Source organism: Apis florea, unplaced genomic scaffold (genome assembly GCF_048593485.1).
Source record: "Apis florea isolate Af1SG1 unplaced genomic scaffold, ASM4859348v1 contig_1767_pilon, whole genome shotgun sequence".
In the NCBI taxonomy this organism is placed as follows: domain Eukaryota; kingdom Metazoa; phylum Arthropoda; class Insecta; order Hymenoptera; family Apidae; genus Apis; species Apis florea.
Window position 1 is genome coordinate 388,557 of NW_028256473.1, and position 20,425 is coordinate 408,981.

The following is a 20,425-nucleotide window of genomic DNA, read 5'->3' on the forward strand; positions in this document are numbered from 1 at the left end:
AGTGATCCAAACGCGAGATGGCGTTAGTCTTAAAAAATTATTTGGAAGTTATTAATGTGATATATAACCTGTATCGCTTTTAATTTGTCATAATTGAAAGATGGAATTTTTATGTATCAATAATTTAAAACTTTTATTTTAAAATTGAAATAATTATTATTTGAAATGAAGGAAATATTTATTGCTAATTTTATTGCATGTCAAAAAAGGTTTCGTTTAATAAAAAATATTATTAAAAATTTATTTTAATTAATAATTTAAAATAATTATCAAATGCAAAAATGTTTTATTAATGTTTTATCAATGTTTTATCAACGTTATTAATCGTTTTATCAATGTATCACCGTTTTAAAAAATATATATTTATAGATATCATTAGTACTTAACTGGCTATTAGTATTTAAACTATTGTATTTTAGTTTATATAACTGAGGTTTGATTAAAAATAATATTTTGTTTTTCTTTATTCCAAAATAGAAAATTATTATTTTTATAATTAATAATTAAAATTTTATTTTTTAATAGAAATTTATATAATTTTGTATGAATATTGTAATTTTAAATTCCTTAAAAATGATACGGACATTTATATTCTTTGATTTGGAAACAACAGGATTAATAACAAAAAATTGTATGCCAAAAATGATCGAATTATCATTAATTGCAGTATCAAGAACTGCTGTGTGTAATACCAATGATTTTTTACCAAGAGTTTTACAAAAACTTGTTTTACCAATACATCCAAATTTGAATGTTTCAAAAAAGATTGAAACATTGACAGGTAATATATAATTTAATAATTAATTAATCAAATGATCAATAATAATCAATTTCTAATTTATTTCAAATATACTTCTATATCCTTTAATTTTTATATGAATAATATTTATGTTGTTAGGTTTATCTAATGAAAATTTATATGAAGTTCAAGATTTTAACTGTGATGTATACAATTTAATAATAAATTTTATAAATCGACAAAAAGCACCAACTTGCTTTGTAGCTTATAATGGAAATAATTTTGATTATCCCATTTTTTTATCGGAACTTAAAACTATTGACAAGGTATTTATAATTCATAGTTTTATGATATTAATAATTTGATATTAATATGATCTAATTAAATAATATAATATTAATTTTTAAAGAGTTTCAGTGAAAATATTTTAAGTATTGATATGCTACAGTTAATAAAAGACTTCTTTTTACGTGAAAATCAAATAAAAAAAATGAATAATCAAATTAATAATTCTTATAATGTTGAAGTTAGTACTTTATTGAATGATGGTTATGATAAAATTTTATCTGATGCATTAGATTCTACTATAAATACAAATGATGATAACATAAATGACACTTCTCTTAAAATTGAGAAATCTATAACATCTCATTCTAATAGTATATCTAACACTCCACAAACTAATTATTGTAAAAAAATGCAAGAACTGAATGAAAAGACACCTAAGAATCAAATTATAAAAATTCAACATTCTGATAAAAATTTTCAGGACAGAAAAAGAAGTACAAACGCAAAAAGAAAATTAGATTTTACAAATAGTCAACCAGTAAATTTTAAGTTAAATAATGTTTATAAACATATTTTTGATACTGAGCCTGAAAATGCACACAGCGCTGAAGGAGATTGTCTTACAATGATTCGTTGTGCTAATCAATTAGGAAACTTTTTTGTAGATTGGGCTGATTCTAATGCAATACCTTTAATTAATCATATAAAAAAATAATATTCGTGATATATCAAAAATTCTTTTATTAATTTTCTTTTTAATATAATACAAATATTTAACAATATAAATATAATATATATTTGTAATAATTATATATATAATAATTAATAATATAATATGAATGTTTTTAAAATAAGTTATTTTATATTTCAAATTTTATATTGAGTACAATATGTTACATAAAGATATTAATTGAAAAGATACAAACATATGAAAGAATAATTAGTAAATAAATGTACTAAAAAAATAAAATGTTTAAAACTAATTAATATTAATGTTTTTATTTGAGAACATTTTGAATATAAAATTGAATACAAAATTGTTAGAAATATATTAAGTATAAATATATATTTATAAAAATATTTTAAAATAAATCAGATTACTATACATCAATTAGCATTTTCTTCTTCTTGTATTTTATTATTTTGATCTATAAAATTATCGTATATATTATTATTTTATCATATAATTATATTTTATTATAATATATTAATTATGATTAATATATATATCTTCTACATATTGTTATTTATTTTTTCCATCAATAATGCTAATTCCTCTGAATTTACTGTAATTTAAAAGAAAATAATAAAATTTAGATTCAACATTTACAAACAATCATTCACAATGATTATTAATTTTTGTTAAAAAATCAAAATATTTGAAGAAAAATTTCATAATAATAATTTTTGTTTTACTTATATAGAATAGAATGCAATCATTTATATTGAATTTTATACTAAGAAAAGAAAAAATTATGAAAAATTATATTTAAAATATATCTTCAAATATATCAATATCTTCATTTCATAATTTTAAAAAATACAACTTACAAATAAATTTAGCTAGTATGAATTGATCATTTGAATTTTTTTCAATACATTTTATGATATTTTTTAAATGGTGAGTTATGTTATACATTTCTATTTTACTAATCTTTGAGAATAAATTATACTTATCATTCCAATAATATTCCAACATGTGCATATTGCAAGCATAATATAGTTCTTGAAGCATCTAAAAACAACAATAATTCATATGGAATTCGTATGTAATATCTTATAAATTTTTTATATGTATTGATTCTAATATTATATATTATGTATATTATTACACAAATACTTTTATATATTATATATTACTTTAAAAAAAAATAATGTAAATGGTATTTGTTCGAGATCGTTTTTTAATTCTTCCACTTTATGTAAAAATAAAGTTTCTATGAAATAACTTGCGATACTTTTCCAATTTTGTGTATCTCTTAATTTCTAAAAAAACACAACAATGTTAGAAATGTTTTGTAATATTGAAAGTACATAATTTATTAAACAACCTTCATTTGACGTATGACTGATTTTATACGACCATATTTAGTAAGAATTTCTTTCTCTTGATGACTAAAAGAAAATCTCCAATAAAGATTTTCATCATTTTCAAAATCACTATTTCCATCACTATTTGTTGTTAAAGGTACTGGAATTGCAAACCATGTTTTATTTCGACACTAAAAATAGAAAATTTTTATAATATAAAAATATTTTTATTTAAGTATAATAAATTAAATATAATACAAACATTTTCAAGTTCATTAAATTTTGAAGTAAACTGATTAATGTAATTTATATGGAAAGCTAATGCTGGAGCTAAATCAATATGAATATTTTCAGTTTCACATGGCATATTTATTATTATTCTATTTGCAGGACCATTCTCTTTTATTTTGATTTTTGCCTTTAATTGATCATTTATTCTTAATTCATATTTATCTTGAACTTTTGGTAATTTATTAAGAACTTTATATAGAATTCCTTTAATCCAATAACGAAATTTATTTGGATTTAAATATCCAGAAGAAATAAAACTATTAAGTGATCTAAAAAACAATAATATTTTATATAAAAATATAATGAAATTGTTTATAAATATATTTCTATATTTAATAATTATAATTTATTTTTCAACTTTTTTCCTCTACTTGAGAGATGATCATATTTAGATGAATACATAGATGATTGATCTTCTATTTGAATTTGGACGAAAGCTGATTTTTTTGAATAAAACTGCATGGAAAAAAAAATGTTTATATCATTAAAAATTAAAAAAATAACTTAAGATTATTATAATTAAATAAAAATATTCTTACATTTATTTGTTTATCATTAAAAGGTAATTTTAAAATAACATTTAGATCAAATTCATTTGGTTTTCCTACTTTTGTTCCTTTATAAAAACTACCTAAAAAAATAATTTCTTGATATGCTTTTTCAAATAATGAATCCTCTAATTTCATAAGATTTATTATAGTTTGAATCACCTATTAAATTATAATATTATATAATAAAGTATATAATATAGTATAATATATATTATATATGCAAGCCAATATATATTATCATAACATATAATATAAAAACATACCAGTAATAAAGACTTATTAGTTCTACGTACATCATCATCTTCTAATGATATAAACATTTTATTTATTGTATTAAATACTGTATCCTTAGATAAATTTTTTTTTAATTCCAAATTTTTTACTTCCATCTAGATATAACACAAAATATCAATACGTACTTTTTGCATTCATTATTTTAGATTGTTATAAAATTATAATAGCACTTAATCAAACCTTGAAAAATTTTATGTAAGTTAAAATATACTATAATACACTATAAAAATTATTAATTTTATCGTATAATATAGAAGAAAAATAAAAAATCTTAAATATATAAATATATAAAATTTTTTATATAATATATATATATATCATTATATGATATTAAACAAATTTACGATAACGCAATGTAAACCGTTTGGTAGTAGAAATTATACTGCAAAAGCAGTATAGAAGTATAGAAGCTTATTATATTGAAAATAAAAATAAATGTTAACGATATAAGATATCAATTAAAATTTTTTAATAAATCTTAATTTTTTATTTGTTCAAACTTGAAGTTATAAATAATATTCTGAAATGATACGATATGATATGAAATTAATATAATATTATATACAATATTTTAATTGAATATTTTTACGCATTTTCGTGTGTATATCATGTAATATAGTAGTTGACATTAATATAGTATTAATATAGTAATTATAGATATTATTATGCAAAACATACATGAATATGTTACGATTATTACATACTATAGTAGTATACTATATACTTATATAACTATAGATAACTATGCAATATTTATCAAGAATAAAATCATCATATTCAATCATTTCAATAGGTTAGCTCTTTGAACTAATTTATAAATTATATTTTTAATTCTTTTTTAATTTTTTTTACAAAATCACTGATTAAACTTATTTATTATTTTATCTTATCTTTATATTAATGATATAAAGATATTAATGATATATAGAAAAAAACAGAACGAAATAAAATATTCCAATGAAATAAAAAATATTTCAAAAGACATTTGTAATAAAACAAAATAATTTGATAAAATGGAACGAAATAAATTGAACATATTTGTGAAAGCTGTTGTATTGCTTACCTTATTATAATATATAATAATACTTAGTTTAAGTAAAATATATGTAAAAAATAATATTAATGTTCTTTTAAATACGTATATGTAACAATACATTTTATATTATTTAATATTAATGTTTTTTTTATATATATATATATGTACTAATACATTTATATAGGTTTTAACATACGTGATCTTATACAAAATATATTCATTTAGATTCAGTTAGATCCAGAATTTTCCTACAAACTAGTCGTAATCTTCGTAAAACGTGAGTACTAATATCATTATTCTTTTTCAAAATATCATTCAATTCGTCACATATTCTGCTCACGTGTTCATCAAGATCGTTTATAGATGGATTTTCATCAAAGCTTTCGATGGAATGAGTTTCCAATTTAGGAAGTTTTTCATCCTTTTCAGAATCCTCATAATTATTACAAACATGGTAAATATCTTGCAAATGTTTTCCTATATGTTGCAAATAATCCTCAATATTTGAGAAATTTTGAAGTTGATAATAGATCGTGCCAGATAAATAGGCCGGCAAAGAATCTCTTAATAACGATTTTTTCGTAACTGCAGCAGCCATTTTAGTAACAAGATCTTCATTCGGGCACATATGGGCTACATGATCGAATGATTCAAAAGCTTCTTGTCGTACCCAAGGATTTTCATCTTCTAAAAGTCGACAATTGAATTCCGCTAACGCATTGGCAACTTTAAGTCCACAATTGTCAAGTGAATCGATATTATTTCTTAAATAATGTGACGCAATCGCTTTAACATGCGACGGAAAATAAAAGAATGACGTTAGAATTGCTTCTATAATCTGAAATAATTAAATACTATTTACATATACATATATAATTTTACACATTATATATAAAAAGGCACGTTACAATTTTTCTATGATACATCAAAATAAAAAAATGATACTTTTATAAGTTGATTTAAATTGAAAAAAAAAATATATCCAATGCAAAATTCAAAATCAACAAAACTTTTCAAATTTTCAAAATAAAAATTTTATTTTACGTAATATCATTATTATATATATTATCTAATAATGACAATGTATAAATTATTATTATATAATAAAAAAAAGAAATGAGCATACCGAGAAGAAAGTATTATCTTGAATTTTTTGAGGTTGTGTGGCAACAAACAACTTCAATATGAATTCCGATAATATATCCAACTGTCTACCTTCGAAAATTTCGATTGTGCTTGCTATAGAGTTCCATATCTGAGAAAGAATATCAATAATATTCTGTTCTTCCGTGTAATTCAATTTCCCGGCCAATGACATCAGCTTAGTCTTTTAACGTGGAAAATAATTATGATTAAAATCCTCGTAAAAAAAAAAAAAAAAAAAAAAAAAAAAAAAACGAAAAATTCATTCGAATGTAACTTACAATATGATTCCAGTTTTGTATGGTGGGTTGCCGCTGTAATTCTGCAAAGGCAGTCGGGATTTCATTTAATATACACGCTAATCGATTTTGCAAGAATAATTTCGTTTTGGATGGTAAAAATCGAGCGACGGGTAACCAGGATGGATTTTCGAGATCATCAAATTCCGTTATAAGGGTATGCTTCGTTTCCTCTGACAATAAACTGTACAATCTTCCAATTAAATTCTCCAATACAACGAGTTCGAGGCTATTGCTACGTGTCATTAAAACAGCATAAACTTTTAGTAGATACTTCACGTGACTAGTGCAAAGTTCCGACGAACCAATGCTGAAAAGATAATAAGGATATTACGTCCAAGAAAAAGATAGAATATTAAAAAGAAAAAAAATTGATTTAAATTGAAGAACAAATCGGTTCCATAAAAAATAAAATGTGCAATAAATAATACGCATATATTTTGTAAAAATAATCATTATAATCATAATACACAATTCATTCATGTTCAATAATTTATCAGAGCCGGTATCGCGATAAATTTTATTTTAAAAATTAAATAATCGTATCTTATTTCGAAATATGATATCATGACTCATGGATTATTCGAGATACTCGATTTACATACCGGTCAACGAAACACCAAATATCCGAACTAAGCAAGGAACTCCAAAGTTGATCGCTTAACAAATGCTTCAACAAAATCAATTCGACAGCTTGAAATCCGTCCGCAGGTATTTGACTAATCAGACTACAAATTGGCACTATTGTGGCTTCATATATCGAAGCCGATCTTGGTCTTTCACCGATATCGTGTACACCTGGCAATCTCACTTGACCGACCAATATTTCTTCCTGTACTTTATGAGCATATACAAAAGATGAATATCTTCAAGATTTTGTCTAATTCCAAACAATCTTTTCGATCTTAACTTAACTTTTTAAAATCATCATAAATTTCATTCAAATGATAAAATTTCGTTAACAATTAAACGAGTTAAGATTTATAAATTTAATGAGTATTAAACATAATATAAAAAAATATTACTTACTGTGATTAATGTTAGTTAATGCAACATCGATGATCGATTCAGCGCCTAATGTCCATTTACAATGTTGCTCGTACGGCATGTTGGTTAATTTTTTCATAATGCTAACTATCAATAAGTGATAACCTAATTTATCGATGTTTGCTTGATTTCCATATTCGAAAAATGCCTGAAATATTTTTTAAGAGTATGGAAAAAAATATTCCACATTGATGATTGAACAAATTTATTAATAAAATGGTCGAACCTGCTTGAAATCGGAAGATTTGAAAACTGTATTGAAAAATGGTTCCGATCCTCGAGAGATATGAACGTTTATTAATTCGATTAATTTATCGTCAATCTTTGATTTTTGCAAACATAACGGAGAACACCTATTCGCAAAGGGATAATGTGGAAATTTGAAAATTAAACAAGAAACAGACAAGAAAGGAAATAAAAAAAAAAAAAAATACCTGTGCATCTTTAACAAAAGTTCGATTACAAACGAAAGAATCTCATTATTTATGTACGAACAATAAGTTGCGAATAATTTGTCCAAAATTTTTAACGAATGACCAATAACTTTTATTTTTCTTTCATCGATCCGCTCAGTCGAATCCTGCATAAATATAATTAGATAAAAATACATAATACAATTTTATAAAAAATATTTTTAACTTATTTTTAAATTCTCTTTTATATTTTCTAGTATTTTCCCATATCTGTTGTTTAAAAAAATTGGAAAAAATTGTAATATGCATAGACTTGACATCATTAACTATTATTAAAATATATCAATGGAGAGATCAATAAAATATTTGATAAGTGATTTAAAAAGTGATATATAATAGACGATCGATATCGATGATTCTATTTCCTCGTATCATACAATAATATACATGTATATATAAAACTTTAGATTAATTGGAAATATGATTAATCTAATGATATAAAATTTTTTTATAGTTTTTCTTTTTCTTTTCTTTTTTTTTTTTTTTTTAAGAGATTAATATCTGAAACATACCTGACAGAACAAGAACATGGAGGATATATTTTTTGCCAATTGTGCAAGATGCGAAGTGACGCTCGTAACATTCGTTTTTTTGACAAGATCTTGTTTCGTAATTGCCAATTTTCCGAATACTTTTGACGTTTCTACGAACGTTTTCAAGTCTAAATCGTGAGCAATAGTGACGAACAATCCGATAGAATCGATCACTGTTTCGAATAGAAAAATTATATCTTCTTTAATCGAAACGACGAATTAAAAAAAGAATTTCTATACATCATTTAATTTCTCTCGTTATTGCATATGATCTCTTCGATAGATCTAACGAAGAGTAACGAAATGTAACACGAATAAAAATTCTAAATCATATACCGCTAATATCGAGAGTAATAAGATGAGAAATTGAATAGAGCGATTTTGTCTTTTTTTTTTTTTTTTTTTTTTCTATACTCGGTGTATTCGATGAAGATAAAGACAATTCGTATTAAAGAATCGTTAAGACGTAATAGGATCGCTCACCTTTTACCAACAGTTCCGTTTCCGATTCCGTATCCGTGTCGAAGACCATTACACCGTCTAAAGTGGCCAAGAATAGATTCAAGATCGTTTTTGCTTTGCGAAAGAGATTCGTCAGTTCCTCCGATATCTCGTCGAATAAAACACCGTATAATTTTTTACTGTAAAAATAGGAAATTATATATATTTGCACTTTTTCCAAGTTTATATCGATTTCTCGTCCCCAATGTTAAAACGATTTTTAAATCATTGTACATTAATAATATTCAATCAGATAATCAGAAAATTAAAAAATCACCTTCCTCTACAGTGTTCAAATATTAATTCAATTGTAACAAGTACGTTCTCCAGTATGGATTTAAGATCGATGGCAGATGTTTTCTGAAGTTTCGACACACGTTCCATAGATTTCTCCCATACTTTTAACAATTCGTGGCAAACGAACAGTTTTCGTTTCGTATCTTGCACCTTGTCTTCCTCCGCATTTCTATTTATCACTTCACATTCGATCTCCTTTAAAGTCTTCGAACGAAGATTAAAAAAAAAAAAGTAAAAAAATTGGTTAAATTCATCGTATTAAAATCATATATATTAAAATAATGTATCTTTTGCTCCTTTACCTTGAATAAAAGATCATGAGCGAAAGGAAAAATTTCATTGAAAATTTTCTCATCCAGTAAATTATCCGAGCAGGAGGATAAAGATTGCTCCAGTGTTCGTTGCAATAATTCCCCATCGTATTTCTGAATAAGACTCTCCAAAGCATCGTGATCATTATTATCATTGATTAAGAAAAATAAAATGGAAACAAATTGCATTTATTACATTTGCATGCTAATGTAAAATAGCGATATTAATGTAAAAATTAAATTATTCGAAAGGATATTTTTAATCTCGATGAATAATCTTCGACACTTTTATCATTGTCGCTGAACGAATCTTCTAACAAAAAAGTGAAAGAACTTTCGTTTGCCATTCCTCCCAAATTAATCCTCAAGATCTGTGAAAGAATAGAATAAGAAATAATACGTAACAAGATTACACAATTGTTCAAGAAAAATAAAATATGGAAATTAGAGATTTCTATGCATGATAAATTTCATTACAATCTTATTATTAAAAACAATCACGGTTAATGTTAAATACGCTGGGTAAACACGAACAACTCCAAGCAACATGTGTCGAAGAGAATTTTGAATGTTTTTAGATATTCAATAAAAAATTACATTAAATTATTCAAGAAATGCTTTTTTCCTTCACTCGATAACAAAGAAAAGTAGTAGAAAACAAAGACTCCTCGAATAATTTTTTTTTTCGAATAATCACATTCAACAGATTTTTTCCGACACGTGTTGCTTGAACTTGTTCGCGTTCAACCGACGACACTATCTGATACTGTCGCAACTTGACTAGTTTCCAATGTTATTTGTTAATAACTTTTTAACAACAAAGTTAACGAAAGTTTTTGCAAAGGAAGATGAAATTATCTAAGAAATCTCTAATTAATCGATATTCTTTCATTTTTGAGACATCATGTATATATATATATATATTTTTTTGGTAAGAAAAGATTTATATTTAGAATATTATATTTGTAAAAATAAAATCAATCAATTTTTTTCTTTTTTTTTTTTTAAATAATATTTTTCAAACACAAAAGAAAATAGTTGAAAAAAATAATATATAATTCCGTTTTTCGTGTTGCAGGCAAATCAGGCATCCATCAATCCTGATGAAACGGCTCGATCGTGAAACGAGAAGCCTCGAAAATTTCTTGGCAAGCCTCGCCAAGTCGAACTTTCTAGTCCCGATCGAGCACGATAGACAGTCATTCCAGAAACCGGAACAGGGATGGATAAACTCGAATGAAAACTAAAAACTTGGATTTCCATCAAAAATATAAAACGTAAAGATATTTCGTAAATCTTAATTTATCAAGAAACGAGCCTTGGAAAAAATAATCTAGCATGATAAAAAAAAGTAATCATCGTTTAGACGATAATATTATTTCTTTTTTAATTATTTCTAGTATAATTTAAATTACAGTTGACCAGTTTCAAATGGATCGATCGATTTAATTTGCCTAATTTTTAAAACGAGAACAGCAAAAATTTAATAAATAACGAAACGATGAAAATTCAAGATGGGAACGAAGAGAAGAGTAATACAATTCATCCATCCATCCGTCGGTATTGCCCATCCCTGGGGCCAAGGTACGTCGAAATCGTTGATAAGCGAAGCAATTAAGGCTAGAAGAGGTAATGGGATTCTCTTAATTTTCAAGGATTCGACGTGGCCGAGTTCCGGGGGGGGGGGAGGGGGGCGAAAGTTTCGCGTTTAAATCCTGCTCACAGCGATTGAAGAGCGACTTGGTGGCGGGCGAAGAAGAAGAAGAAGGCGGGCAAGAAAGAGACGAAGAACGAGAGAAAAATGGATTTGAATGATCGGCGATGCCATGGCAACACCGGACAACAAGCTGTCAGATGATAGGTAAAGTTTTGATCAATAATAAACCCTGCCGGTGACTGTCGGCTATAATTCGACTTTGCCGATTTAACACACGTTCCCGCGAAATCGAGTGATCCAGTTGTAGTCGATCCCTCCGTGGGACAACATGTCGAGCTGTGATTGGCTCTTCCTTAACGTAACAGAAGGCGAATAATTGGGGAGAAAGGAAGAAAAGAATAGGAGAATAAAATAATAATAATAAATAAAAGATACGCGTTGCAAGAGAAAATTTTAATTATCATTACAGATGGAAAGATGGAAAGATTATCGATATTTATCATTTTTCGAGTCAAGAATTCAACATTTCTAAAATTCTAAATATCAAGAAAGAATCCAAACTCATCGATGATTCGCGTATCTTACTTGAGTCACAAATTTAAATCAATCTCCTATTAATTAAGATATTTATTAATTTTAGAGATTTTAAGAAATCCGAAAATAAAGCTTCTTCGCGAACAAAAACGAAATAAATGAAATGAATGAGGGGAAAAAAGTCCCAGCCAAGTTACACCACCGATAACGAATTAGGGGGCGATGGATGTCGAGTTAGCGAGTGAGTTCGACCACCCTTCACATTCCATTGGTAACAGTGTGCCACGAGCAAAGTGTCGGTGTAGTAGTCTCGAGCGTCGTTCGAATTAAAGGAAGCAATATATCGTTCAACCACCCTTTGGAGGGTGGAAACGTGTTGGTTGGCCGAACCTACGATTACTAGCGGGTGGTGGTGGATAACACGAAGGTGTATAAATCGGTGAAATGGCAGTGGTGGTGAACGATCGTGTCAGAGGGCAATGGATGAAGTTAGTCAGTCGGCGTTTGCTCGCGCTCCAACCACGATGGAAGTTCATCCATCGTGTTCACGTACTCCGCCCCCTTTCTATCTAAATCGTAAACTCGTCCAGTGAGTACGTATTAATCGATTTATTAACCGATTTATCAACAATTGCAATTCGAATTAGAATCGGATAATTATTCTTTTTTTTTTTTTTTTCTTTTACGATTTGAATATTTGCTGTAAATCTTAACGAATCACGAAGAGTAGGAGAGAATAGAGAAAGATTGGTTTCAAAGCAATTAAATTATCGTAGAGCGTAGAACCTTGAACGACGATCGCCAGCAAGAAGAAATTTCGAAGAAATGTCAGGATCCGAAAGGTCGATCAGACCAGTCAGGCAATTGTCGTTGCAACCACCTGCGCCCCGTCGTCAGCAAGTCAGACGACAAAGATCCGCGGAGGATGAAAAGTCGCTGCAGATCTGCGCGAGTCCGTTTGCACGTGGCAAGCGTGGAACTTGTAAACTCGGCTCCGACAGACCCAAGGTATCCTCCGTTTTCCTTCCTCAACAACGTTCTCTTCCTAAAATAAACTATATAATTTCTTCCAATTTAAAAATCCTCGTCCGATCGTATTCTTCTCAACTGGTGTGTCGACAACAACTCGGAGAGAAAAATTTCAACTACTTGATTCGAATTTTAATCACGACTTTAATCAAAGATGAATTTTAGGTTCGCGTTGCGTGGAAGGAAAATCGTCAAAAAAACGAGGAAGAAGAACTGGGGCAAGTGGAAGTGGTGGCCCGTCAAATTCCAGGACGATCCAAGTCCACCGGTGGTAGGTCGAGAGGGATCGAGAAATCATCGATCCTTTACTCGAGATTAGAATTGGCCGAGAGGTTGAGGCTCGCTTGGCAAAATCGAGAGAAGAATAAAGCCAATATAAATATCTTCTTGGCTCGCGAAATCTTGGACTTGGAGAGATGTGACTCCGAAATATCGAATCCTACCACTGCTCCATCGTCTCCTGTGCGAGGAAACGAGAAATGTAAGATCGAAATTCCTCTGGATAATAACCGTAAAATAATACAGGGCGAAGATCTCGAGGAGAAAGAAGGCGAGAAAATGGTTAAAAAATTGGAAGACAAATTGCCTATTAATTTTTTACCTTTGGAGAGGAGCAAAGTTTCCGTGGAGCAGACGAAGAGCAAAGAGAAGGTTGACACGGAAAAGGAGCAGGTAAACGAGGTACAATTAAAATGTACGTGCAAATATTTTTCAATCTCGAATTCAACACCGTTAATTTCAATTTTCCTTTCATTCAAGCAAATATCGAAGGATTCGAGCATGGACGAGCATGGTTCCTCTACTAAGAAAAAACAAGTGTCGTCCACGTCATTACCCTCGATCAAGATGGTGGAAAATTCGAGTTTGGGAACCGCGAAGAGGGAAGATTTCTCATCGGCTAAGCAGAAACGTGCAAGTTTTCACAGCGGTGCTAACCGAGCCTTCCTCGATCCAATCAGATCGGCAACCGAGGTGAAATGGAACTCGATATCGGAGAAAAATTCGTTTCAAAAATCATCGGCCGCGATTGTCGAAAAGAATTTTTTAAAGGGAACGATCGAGGATAAAGAGGACGATACGGAGGAGAAAAATACGTGGAGAGAAAATTCTCCGTGCGACTCGATCACGAACGAGAAAGCCGCGACGATAGAAAGGATAGCCGATAAATCGAATTGTGCAGGTGATAAAAATGCGCAGATAAAAACAATCTCGATCGAAAATAAAGAAAATGATTTGCAAGATGATAATGAAACGATAACACCAAGGGAAACGGATCGATCCGATTCGACGAGGAAAATCTCGTCCACGAGTATCGAGAACAAAGATTCTGATCTTTCTACGATTGATAAAACTTCATTTTCGAGGTGTTCGGAAGCGAGATCGAACACGATGAACGATAGGAATCCGTCAATAAAAAAACCGGTGGAAAGTCAAAAGATCGATCAGAAATCGAGGAGGACTAATTCTGCGCCGCCGCAACGCCGTTTCGAATCGATTTCGGCTAATAATAATAATAATCGGGTTCACGTTAATGTCGTAATCGACTCGATGAGAAAGAATCGTAATCAAAAAGATCAAGATATGGATTGTAGATACAACACAATGGAAAAGATAGATACGGCTGTAACAAAGGTATATCGTTCTTTATTGGATTGATTTCTACTTAGATTTTTACGATTATTTTTATTATTTTTATATACAATATACAAAGAGACGTAATATAATTCTTTATCGTTGTTGAATCGTCTTTGAAAAAAAAGTGAGCGAAATATTTTATCTTTTTCACGATATTAAATTTCTATGAAATTCTTATTTATTTTACAGCGAGATATCGCCGTTCAAAGCACGTAATCCAATTTTTACAGTTGTTTTTTTTTTTTTTTTTTTTGTAAACATGTAAAACTTTTCGATTCACGCTGCTAATTTATTTTTGCATCTTCGAACTCTTTCTTTTCGATCGGCGCATAAATTGAAAATTTCGCTGTTATATATTTTACGAATGAAACGAATGCATATTAAATATTTATTCGATATTGATAATTGTTATGCTTATTTTGAAAGAGAATCTGACTTTGTTTAAAATTAATCAGATAACATCGAATCGAAGTGTGAGATCGGCACCGTTAAAGAGACGATCCAGAAGTGCGAAAAGACGTTTTTGCGCGTCGAAAAATGAGGAGGATGGAAAAATACGGAATAGATCTGGAACTCGTGGAAAGAGTTCGATCGATTCAAGAACGATGGACATCGTTACAATGGTATCCCTTGTTAGTTCTGCAGACAGCGATAGCGATATCGAAAATTCACTCAGGGATGATAAATTAATCGACGAGTTGCGTAGTAAACTGCCCACCACGTCGATCATTAAAACGTCGATTAACTCGGCTTTGAGTAGCGCGAGAAGGCCTATCAAGTCAGGTATAAATATATATATATATATATATACACTTCGATGCTTTTTATTTCTAAAAAAAAAAAAAAAATTCGATTTTTTTTAGAAATACAAATCGCATAAGACCTATAATTTCTAATTTTCACGTCGAAATTTTATTTTTTGCAGCTGCTTTTCACGTATAGAGTTAGCACAAATATATATATATATATATATATATATATATTTCATTTACGAATATCGTGCAAGAATTTAACAACATATGTACGCTTGACGATCATGGAATTGTAAATGAACGAAATAATTAGGAATGACGCAAATGCCGCGAATTACTTTGAAATATTCATCTGCGTTTTTAAAGTATCTTCGAGCATGAAAAAAAAAAAAAAAAAAACAAAAGGACAAATATAAAACACGATGTTAATTTTTTCTTCGTTATTCGTACGAATCTTATTGATAAACTTTTAAAGATTCTACTGCTTCTTGTAAAAATTAATTCTTTCTTAAAATATTATACGAGATACATTCATTTTTTCTTTACAAAAAAATAAAAATTTCAACAACGACATGCTTTAAAAATTTAAGAATTTAAGATTTTGTTATTAGATTCTACTATTATTCTATCTTATAATTACAAAAGCAAAAGCTTAAAATTTAATCGAGATATCTCTTAAATTTTATTTATCTGATCTGTTACCCAGAAATTATATCATTTTCACGCAGACAAGATTTAATAAATCTCCATTTACATTCCGATCGTTTTTACTTTGATCTCTCGGTAGCAGGAAATTCTCGTCGCAAGAAATTCAAAGAATGAACCGAGGAAAATTCCTTTCACACTCGAATCACTCTAAACGATTTCGTTCTTTTAAATACCATCGTATATCGTCGTTAATTAAAGCGAACTTCTATCGTGCAACGACATGAAACTCGTGAAGACAATAAGAGGATCGAACCCGTTAAATCGACCAAACTTCTTCTCTATTGCACCACTGACCTTGAAGCAAAATATTCCATTGAAACTCGCCACGTAATCAGGTTTTAATAATTGAACTTCGATTGATAGGTGTTCGGTCAGGGTAAATGCCGATTTAACGATGAAACTTCTAAGAACAGATATTTCGTAGATATATCGTGTTTTCATTTCGAAATCCTGTTCTTCACAACAAGATCAAATCTTTAACTTAATGATCGAAAGAAAGAAGGAAAAAAAGTTTAAAGGAGAACTTTTGATTGAGAGAAAAGGCAAGAGGAAAATAAATTGAAGTAACGATTTGATGGATCGATCTCTCTTTTTTTACAATTTAATCTTTTATTTATCGAGAAACGTTTATTAAGCGTGTCTACAAATTTCTTCTTCCATTTTTTTTTTTTTTTTTTTTTTTTTTATATTATTTTCTTTCATTTTCACTTTTAAAATGTTCGTGTTTTCATTTCGTATTTGTTTTAAACAAAAAATTCACGGTATGGAAAAAAAATGAGGATGAAAGTCGTAGAAAAATATTAGGTAGCTCGTTTAGCCCTGTAAAACAGAATCGATGACACGAAATATCGTTTGGCCCAGTTTTCGGTAAATGGCCAAGTATTGCGAATATCGGCCCCATTAAATTAGGTTGCTTGGTAAATACATTTATCGTGACTATAAAATTCTCTTGGCCTGACATTTTATCGTGATTCAATTGAATCGATTACAGAATTTACCAATACTAAATAAAAATCGAATAAATTTATTCAAATGGAAGTGATTAAATAAGTGCATCATTATGAACATATCGTGACTATTATTGTTCAAATTTAAATTTTTTTCTAATTTAATTTCAATTTATTGGAATATCAATCAAATTATGATTTTTTCTTTTTTTTTAACTGATCTCCATCGTTAATTTTAATCAGATACTAGTAATAGTTAGAATTAATAATTCTATAAATTAAAAGAAAATTTTAAATTTTAAAACAATGAATTTTAACTCGATATATATCATAAAATTCGATTTATCGATGATTGAATAATCGATGAAATGAAATTCTCTGTTGTGCAGTTTCTTTTCAGAAAGATTCTTTCGACGAAGAATATAGTCCACCAAAAGAGCAACAACCCTCGCCGAAGGAGGAGAAAAGAACGACAGAGTCGTGGTTGGCGATCGTTGGTAACCAACGTGGAGCTACTTCATCGAAAGAAGAAGCAGTGTCTTGGAAAACGGATGTTACTGGTGGTGGTTTGACCCTCCCTATCTTGGCATTGATTCACGATATTGAAGAGCCGCTTGATGTTCCGTTGACTGATCGCGAAAAGAGATGCCTGGCTGTGCCTATTTGTGATTTACACGATAAGAAACGGAAATTATTGAAAACTCGTAATACGCCATCACGATCGTAAGTATAAAAAAAGCAATAGAATTTCATTGATTTCTCGATGAACTCCTCGATAATATGAATTCATAATAATTTATTTCAACAATGTTTGATAATCAATATAATATCAACATAATATGAAGGAAATAGAACGATAATAAGTCAAATATATATATATATATATTTTTCGTTATATTCGTAGTATTCGTATATATATATATATATACGATATATTCGTATATATATAACGTAGTATTCGTTATATATATATATATATATATATTTTTTTTTGTTTCCATTATATTATATATGGAAACAAAAAAAAAAAGATCGTGAATGAATTGTATTAATAATTCTTATAATACGTTTTCTATATTCAAAGGTAGCAAAAGAGTGATCGATTTCTTGATCCTTTAAGATATCAAATGGAAATATATTTCTTTCTTTCTTTCTTTCTTTCTTTCTTTCTTTCTTTCTTTCTTTATATATCTTTTCCTTTCTTTTATCTATTTCTTTTTTATAATTTTATAAAAAAAATATATATACTTCGTTTAAAATAAGAATATATTATAATAAATTGTTTCACAGTGGAATAGAAAGACAGACAACATCTATGAAAATAAAGAGAGAAATACAAGAATCACCGATAATAATTTCCCGAAAAATCGATGTTCCCGCACAACAATCCAAAATAACTATAAATAATTCTATTGTGAATGTAAGACATATAAATATTTCGTAAATATTCAAATATAAATTCACTTTTAATTATTAAGAAAAAATTTTATACAAAATTGCAGGCAAAAACTACATGTGTATTACCTTCGAAGGAAAATCTTCAGCATATGCAATCTATTGAACCGCAATTTCAAACCAACAAAGAAAAGGAATGTTGGCATCTTTACAAGAAAATGTGTGACAAAGGCGTTTGCGTTTCTTTTGATACGGTTTTAAGGTTTAAATATGAATCATTTTTAATAAATTGTAAATTAATTTGATTTAAAAAAAAACTAATCTTCTTATTTTTCATGACATTAAAAAAATTATAATTTATAATATTATATTTCAATCAAATATACTCATTACTAATTCGATTTCCATCACTTATATTATATTGTAATGAATAATTTTTGTATAAAAGATATATTTCAATATTATAATTATTTTATTTATTCATGAAAATTTTTATCAAAATTTTATTGAATTGATTTTTGATATCTAACTGATATATGAAAATTCCATTATTTTTCAGGGGCATGCTTACACCAACGGAATATCGACTAAGACAGAGAGAAGTCTTAGAAAATTTGTGACAAAGCTTATATATTGTTGGTACTTTTATAAAAAGTTTTATAAAAAGCTATAGTTGTTTATTATCTTTATCTGAAAACGTAAAGAAAAAAGATTAAAATAAAACAATGGAAGTGCTCGAAATCATAGTAACCTGAGCTTATAATTTTAGAATTTAAAATATTGTATTTTTTTAGATTTTACGAATTAAATATAAAAATATAATTTGTAAAAAATCTTTATCTTTTTAGCGAATAAAATATTTTTAGCGAATTAATTTTCTTGAATTTAATATGTATTAATATAATATATATAATCAATATATATAATAATTGCCTATTTTTTAGAATATTTATTAATATATATAAATATAATGTAATATGTAAATACTATGTTTTAAACGATATGACAAATTTTTAGGAAAAAAAGTTAAATAAATAATGAATAGAACATAGATAACAAGTATATAATAGATAATAGATAGATTTAAAAAATAAACAATAGATTTAAAAAAAAAGATTAGAAAAAAATTATCGCTGCTATATTATAATACGAATTAAAATATGAGAGCTTATAAATTTGTTAATTATTTAGAAAAGAAATTGATTATTAAATTTCAATATTGAATGAATGAAATTTCAATTTTATTCAACAATATTTCTAATTCATTTTTTTGATATATATATATATATATATATATATATATATATATACATACACACTATATATAATTCAATAAAATATTATATTAATAAAATTTATTATTCAATAATATATTTTTATAAATGCGTAAAAAATAAAATTTGCATTATATTTATTATTTATATGATTTTAAATTTTAATTCGAATTGCACATATTTTTGTTATTAATATAAAAATAAATAAATTAAAATTTAATTTATAATGATTTTCATACAAAATATCGATTTCAAAATAATATTGCGTAATTTTCAAGGGAGTTAAAATATTAAGATACATCACTGTTTTATGCGTTTTATGAACTGTTACTGTTTGTCAATTTGATATTGGTTAGTTTTTTACAAAGTATGTATATGAAATCACGTGTGCTGAAGAAAAACCAATAGCAGAATGATTTGCATTCATAATATTCATTTATTGTCATGACATATACGATTAATGATGTTTCTATCACATGGAAGCAATCACAAGGTTAACATCGATTATAAAGCACGACTGGAACACAAATTATATCTGGTATGTTTCTTAATAAATGGAGGTTAATCATTCAAATTACACTTATAATGGATCTTGATTTTAGATGGAAGATTATATGTATATATATATATATATATATGTTTATATATATATATATAATT

At 27.4% G+C, this 20,425-nt stretch overlaps 5 protein-coding genes across 15 annotated transcripts in view; 3 read left to right on the forward strand and 2 right to left on the reverse strand.

The window, feature by feature from the left end:
- On the forward strand, positions 1-2,010 carry LOC100870498 (uncharacterized). 3 transcript variants are annotated; one of them, XM_003692319.4, is made up of 4 exons: positions 1-209; positions 526-781; positions 899-1,065; positions 1,149-2,010. In XM_003692319.4, exons 2-4 carry the CDS (start codon positions 544-546, stop codon positions 1,740-1,742), a joined length of 999 nt encoding a protein of 332 aa, XP_003692367.2. In that variant the 5' UTR covers positions 1-209; positions 526-543; the 3' UTR covers positions 1,743-2,010. The 3 variants fall into 3 exon arrangements, with proteins under 3 accessions (XP_003692367.2, XP_086764933.1, XP_086764940.1); XM_086908807.1 differs by having other exon boundaries at positions 26-433; XM_086908814.1 differs by having other exon boundaries at positions 26-209; positions 614-781.
- Positions 1,752-5,522, reverse strand: cGlr1 (cGAS-like receptor 1). Of its 3 annotated transcripts, none has more exons than XM_086908742.1 (9): positions 5,258-5,522; positions 4,164-4,289; positions 3,889-4,059; positions 3,708-3,805; positions 3,321-3,618; positions 3,079-3,249; positions 2,888-3,013; positions 2,579-2,762; positions 1,752-2,313 (listed from the first exon to the last, which is right to left on the reverse strand). In XM_086908742.1, exons 1-9 carry the CDS (start codon positions 5,348-5,350, stop codon positions 2,261-2,263), a joined length of 1,320 nt encoding a protein of 439 aa, XP_086764868.1. In that variant the 5' UTR covers positions 5,351-5,522; the 3' UTR covers positions 1,752-2,260. The 3 variants fall into 3 exon arrangements, with proteins under 3 accessions (XP_086764868.1, XP_086764875.1, XP_031771456.2); XM_086908749.1 differs by lacking the exon at positions 5,258-5,522 and adding an exon at positions 4,873-5,003; XM_031915596.2 differs by lacking the exon at positions 5,258-5,522 and adding an exon at positions 4,375-4,759.
- The window catches only part of LOC100870380 (FIGNL1-interacting regulator of recombination and mitosis), a 25,886-nt gene continuing 10,800 nt past the window's right edge, over positions 5,340-20,425 (reverse strand). For 2 of the 3 annotated variants that reach the window (XM_012484635.3, XM_086908683.1), the window contains exons 2-13: positions 10,092-10,205; positions 9,826-9,972; positions 9,504-9,727; positions 9,209-9,366; positions 8,705-8,898; positions 8,154-8,299; positions 7,946-8,072; positions 7,702-7,867; positions 7,278-7,509; positions 6,655-6,982; positions 6,357-6,557; positions 5,340-6,068 (exon numbers count right to left, since the gene is read on the reverse strand). In XM_012484635.3, coding sequence (XP_012340089.1) covers positions 5,448-6,068; positions 6,357-6,557; positions 6,655-6,982; positions 7,278-7,509; positions 7,702-7,867; positions 7,946-8,072; positions 8,154-8,299; positions 8,705-8,898; positions 9,209-9,366; positions 9,504-9,727; positions 9,826-9,972; positions 10,092-10,181 — 2,634 coding nt within the window. In that variant the 5' untranslated portion in view covers positions 10,182-10,205 and the 3' untranslated portion in view covers positions 5,340-5,447. The remainder of the gene's footprint in view (positions 6,069-6,356; positions 6,558-6,654; positions 6,983-7,277; positions 7,510-7,701; positions 7,868-7,945; positions 8,073-8,153; positions 8,300-8,704; positions 8,899-9,208; positions 9,367-9,503; positions 9,728-9,825; positions 9,973-10,091; positions 10,206-20,425) is intronic. The other variant, XM_086908684.1, reaches the window with a different exon arrangement.
- LOC100870264 (uncharacterized) lies at positions 12,478-19,365 on the forward strand. 3 transcript variants are annotated; one of them, XM_086908691.1, is made up of 9 exons: positions 12,478-12,618; positions 12,802-13,033; positions 13,220-13,735; positions 13,814-14,686; positions 15,145-15,472; positions 17,486-17,819; positions 18,387-18,516; positions 18,599-18,753; positions 19,051-19,365. In XM_086908691.1, exons 2-9 carry the CDS (start codon positions 12,851-12,853, stop codon positions 19,109-19,111), a joined length of 2,580 nt encoding a protein of 859 aa, XP_086764817.1. In that variant the 5' UTR covers positions 12,478-12,618; positions 12,802-12,850; the 3' UTR covers positions 19,112-19,365. The 3 variants fall into 3 exon arrangements, with proteins under 3 accessions (XP_086764817.1, XP_086764828.1, XP_086764824.1); XM_086908702.1 differs by having other exon boundaries at positions 13,220-13,726; XM_086908698.1 differs by having other exon boundaries at positions 12,489-12,614.
- LOC100870141 (E3 ubiquitin-protein ligase LRSAM1) overlaps positions 20,050-20,425 on the forward strand; it is a 4,714-nt gene continuing 4,338 nt past the window's right edge. The window contains exon 1 of one of the 3 annotated variants that reach the window (XM_086908707.1): positions 20,050-20,303. In XM_086908707.1, coding sequence (XP_086764833.1) covers positions 20,226-20,303 — 78 coding nt within the window. In that variant the 5' untranslated portion in view covers positions 20,050-20,225. The remainder of the gene's footprint in view (positions 20,304-20,425) is intronic. The other 2 variants (XM_086908715.1, XM_086908723.1) reach the window with 2 other exon arrangements.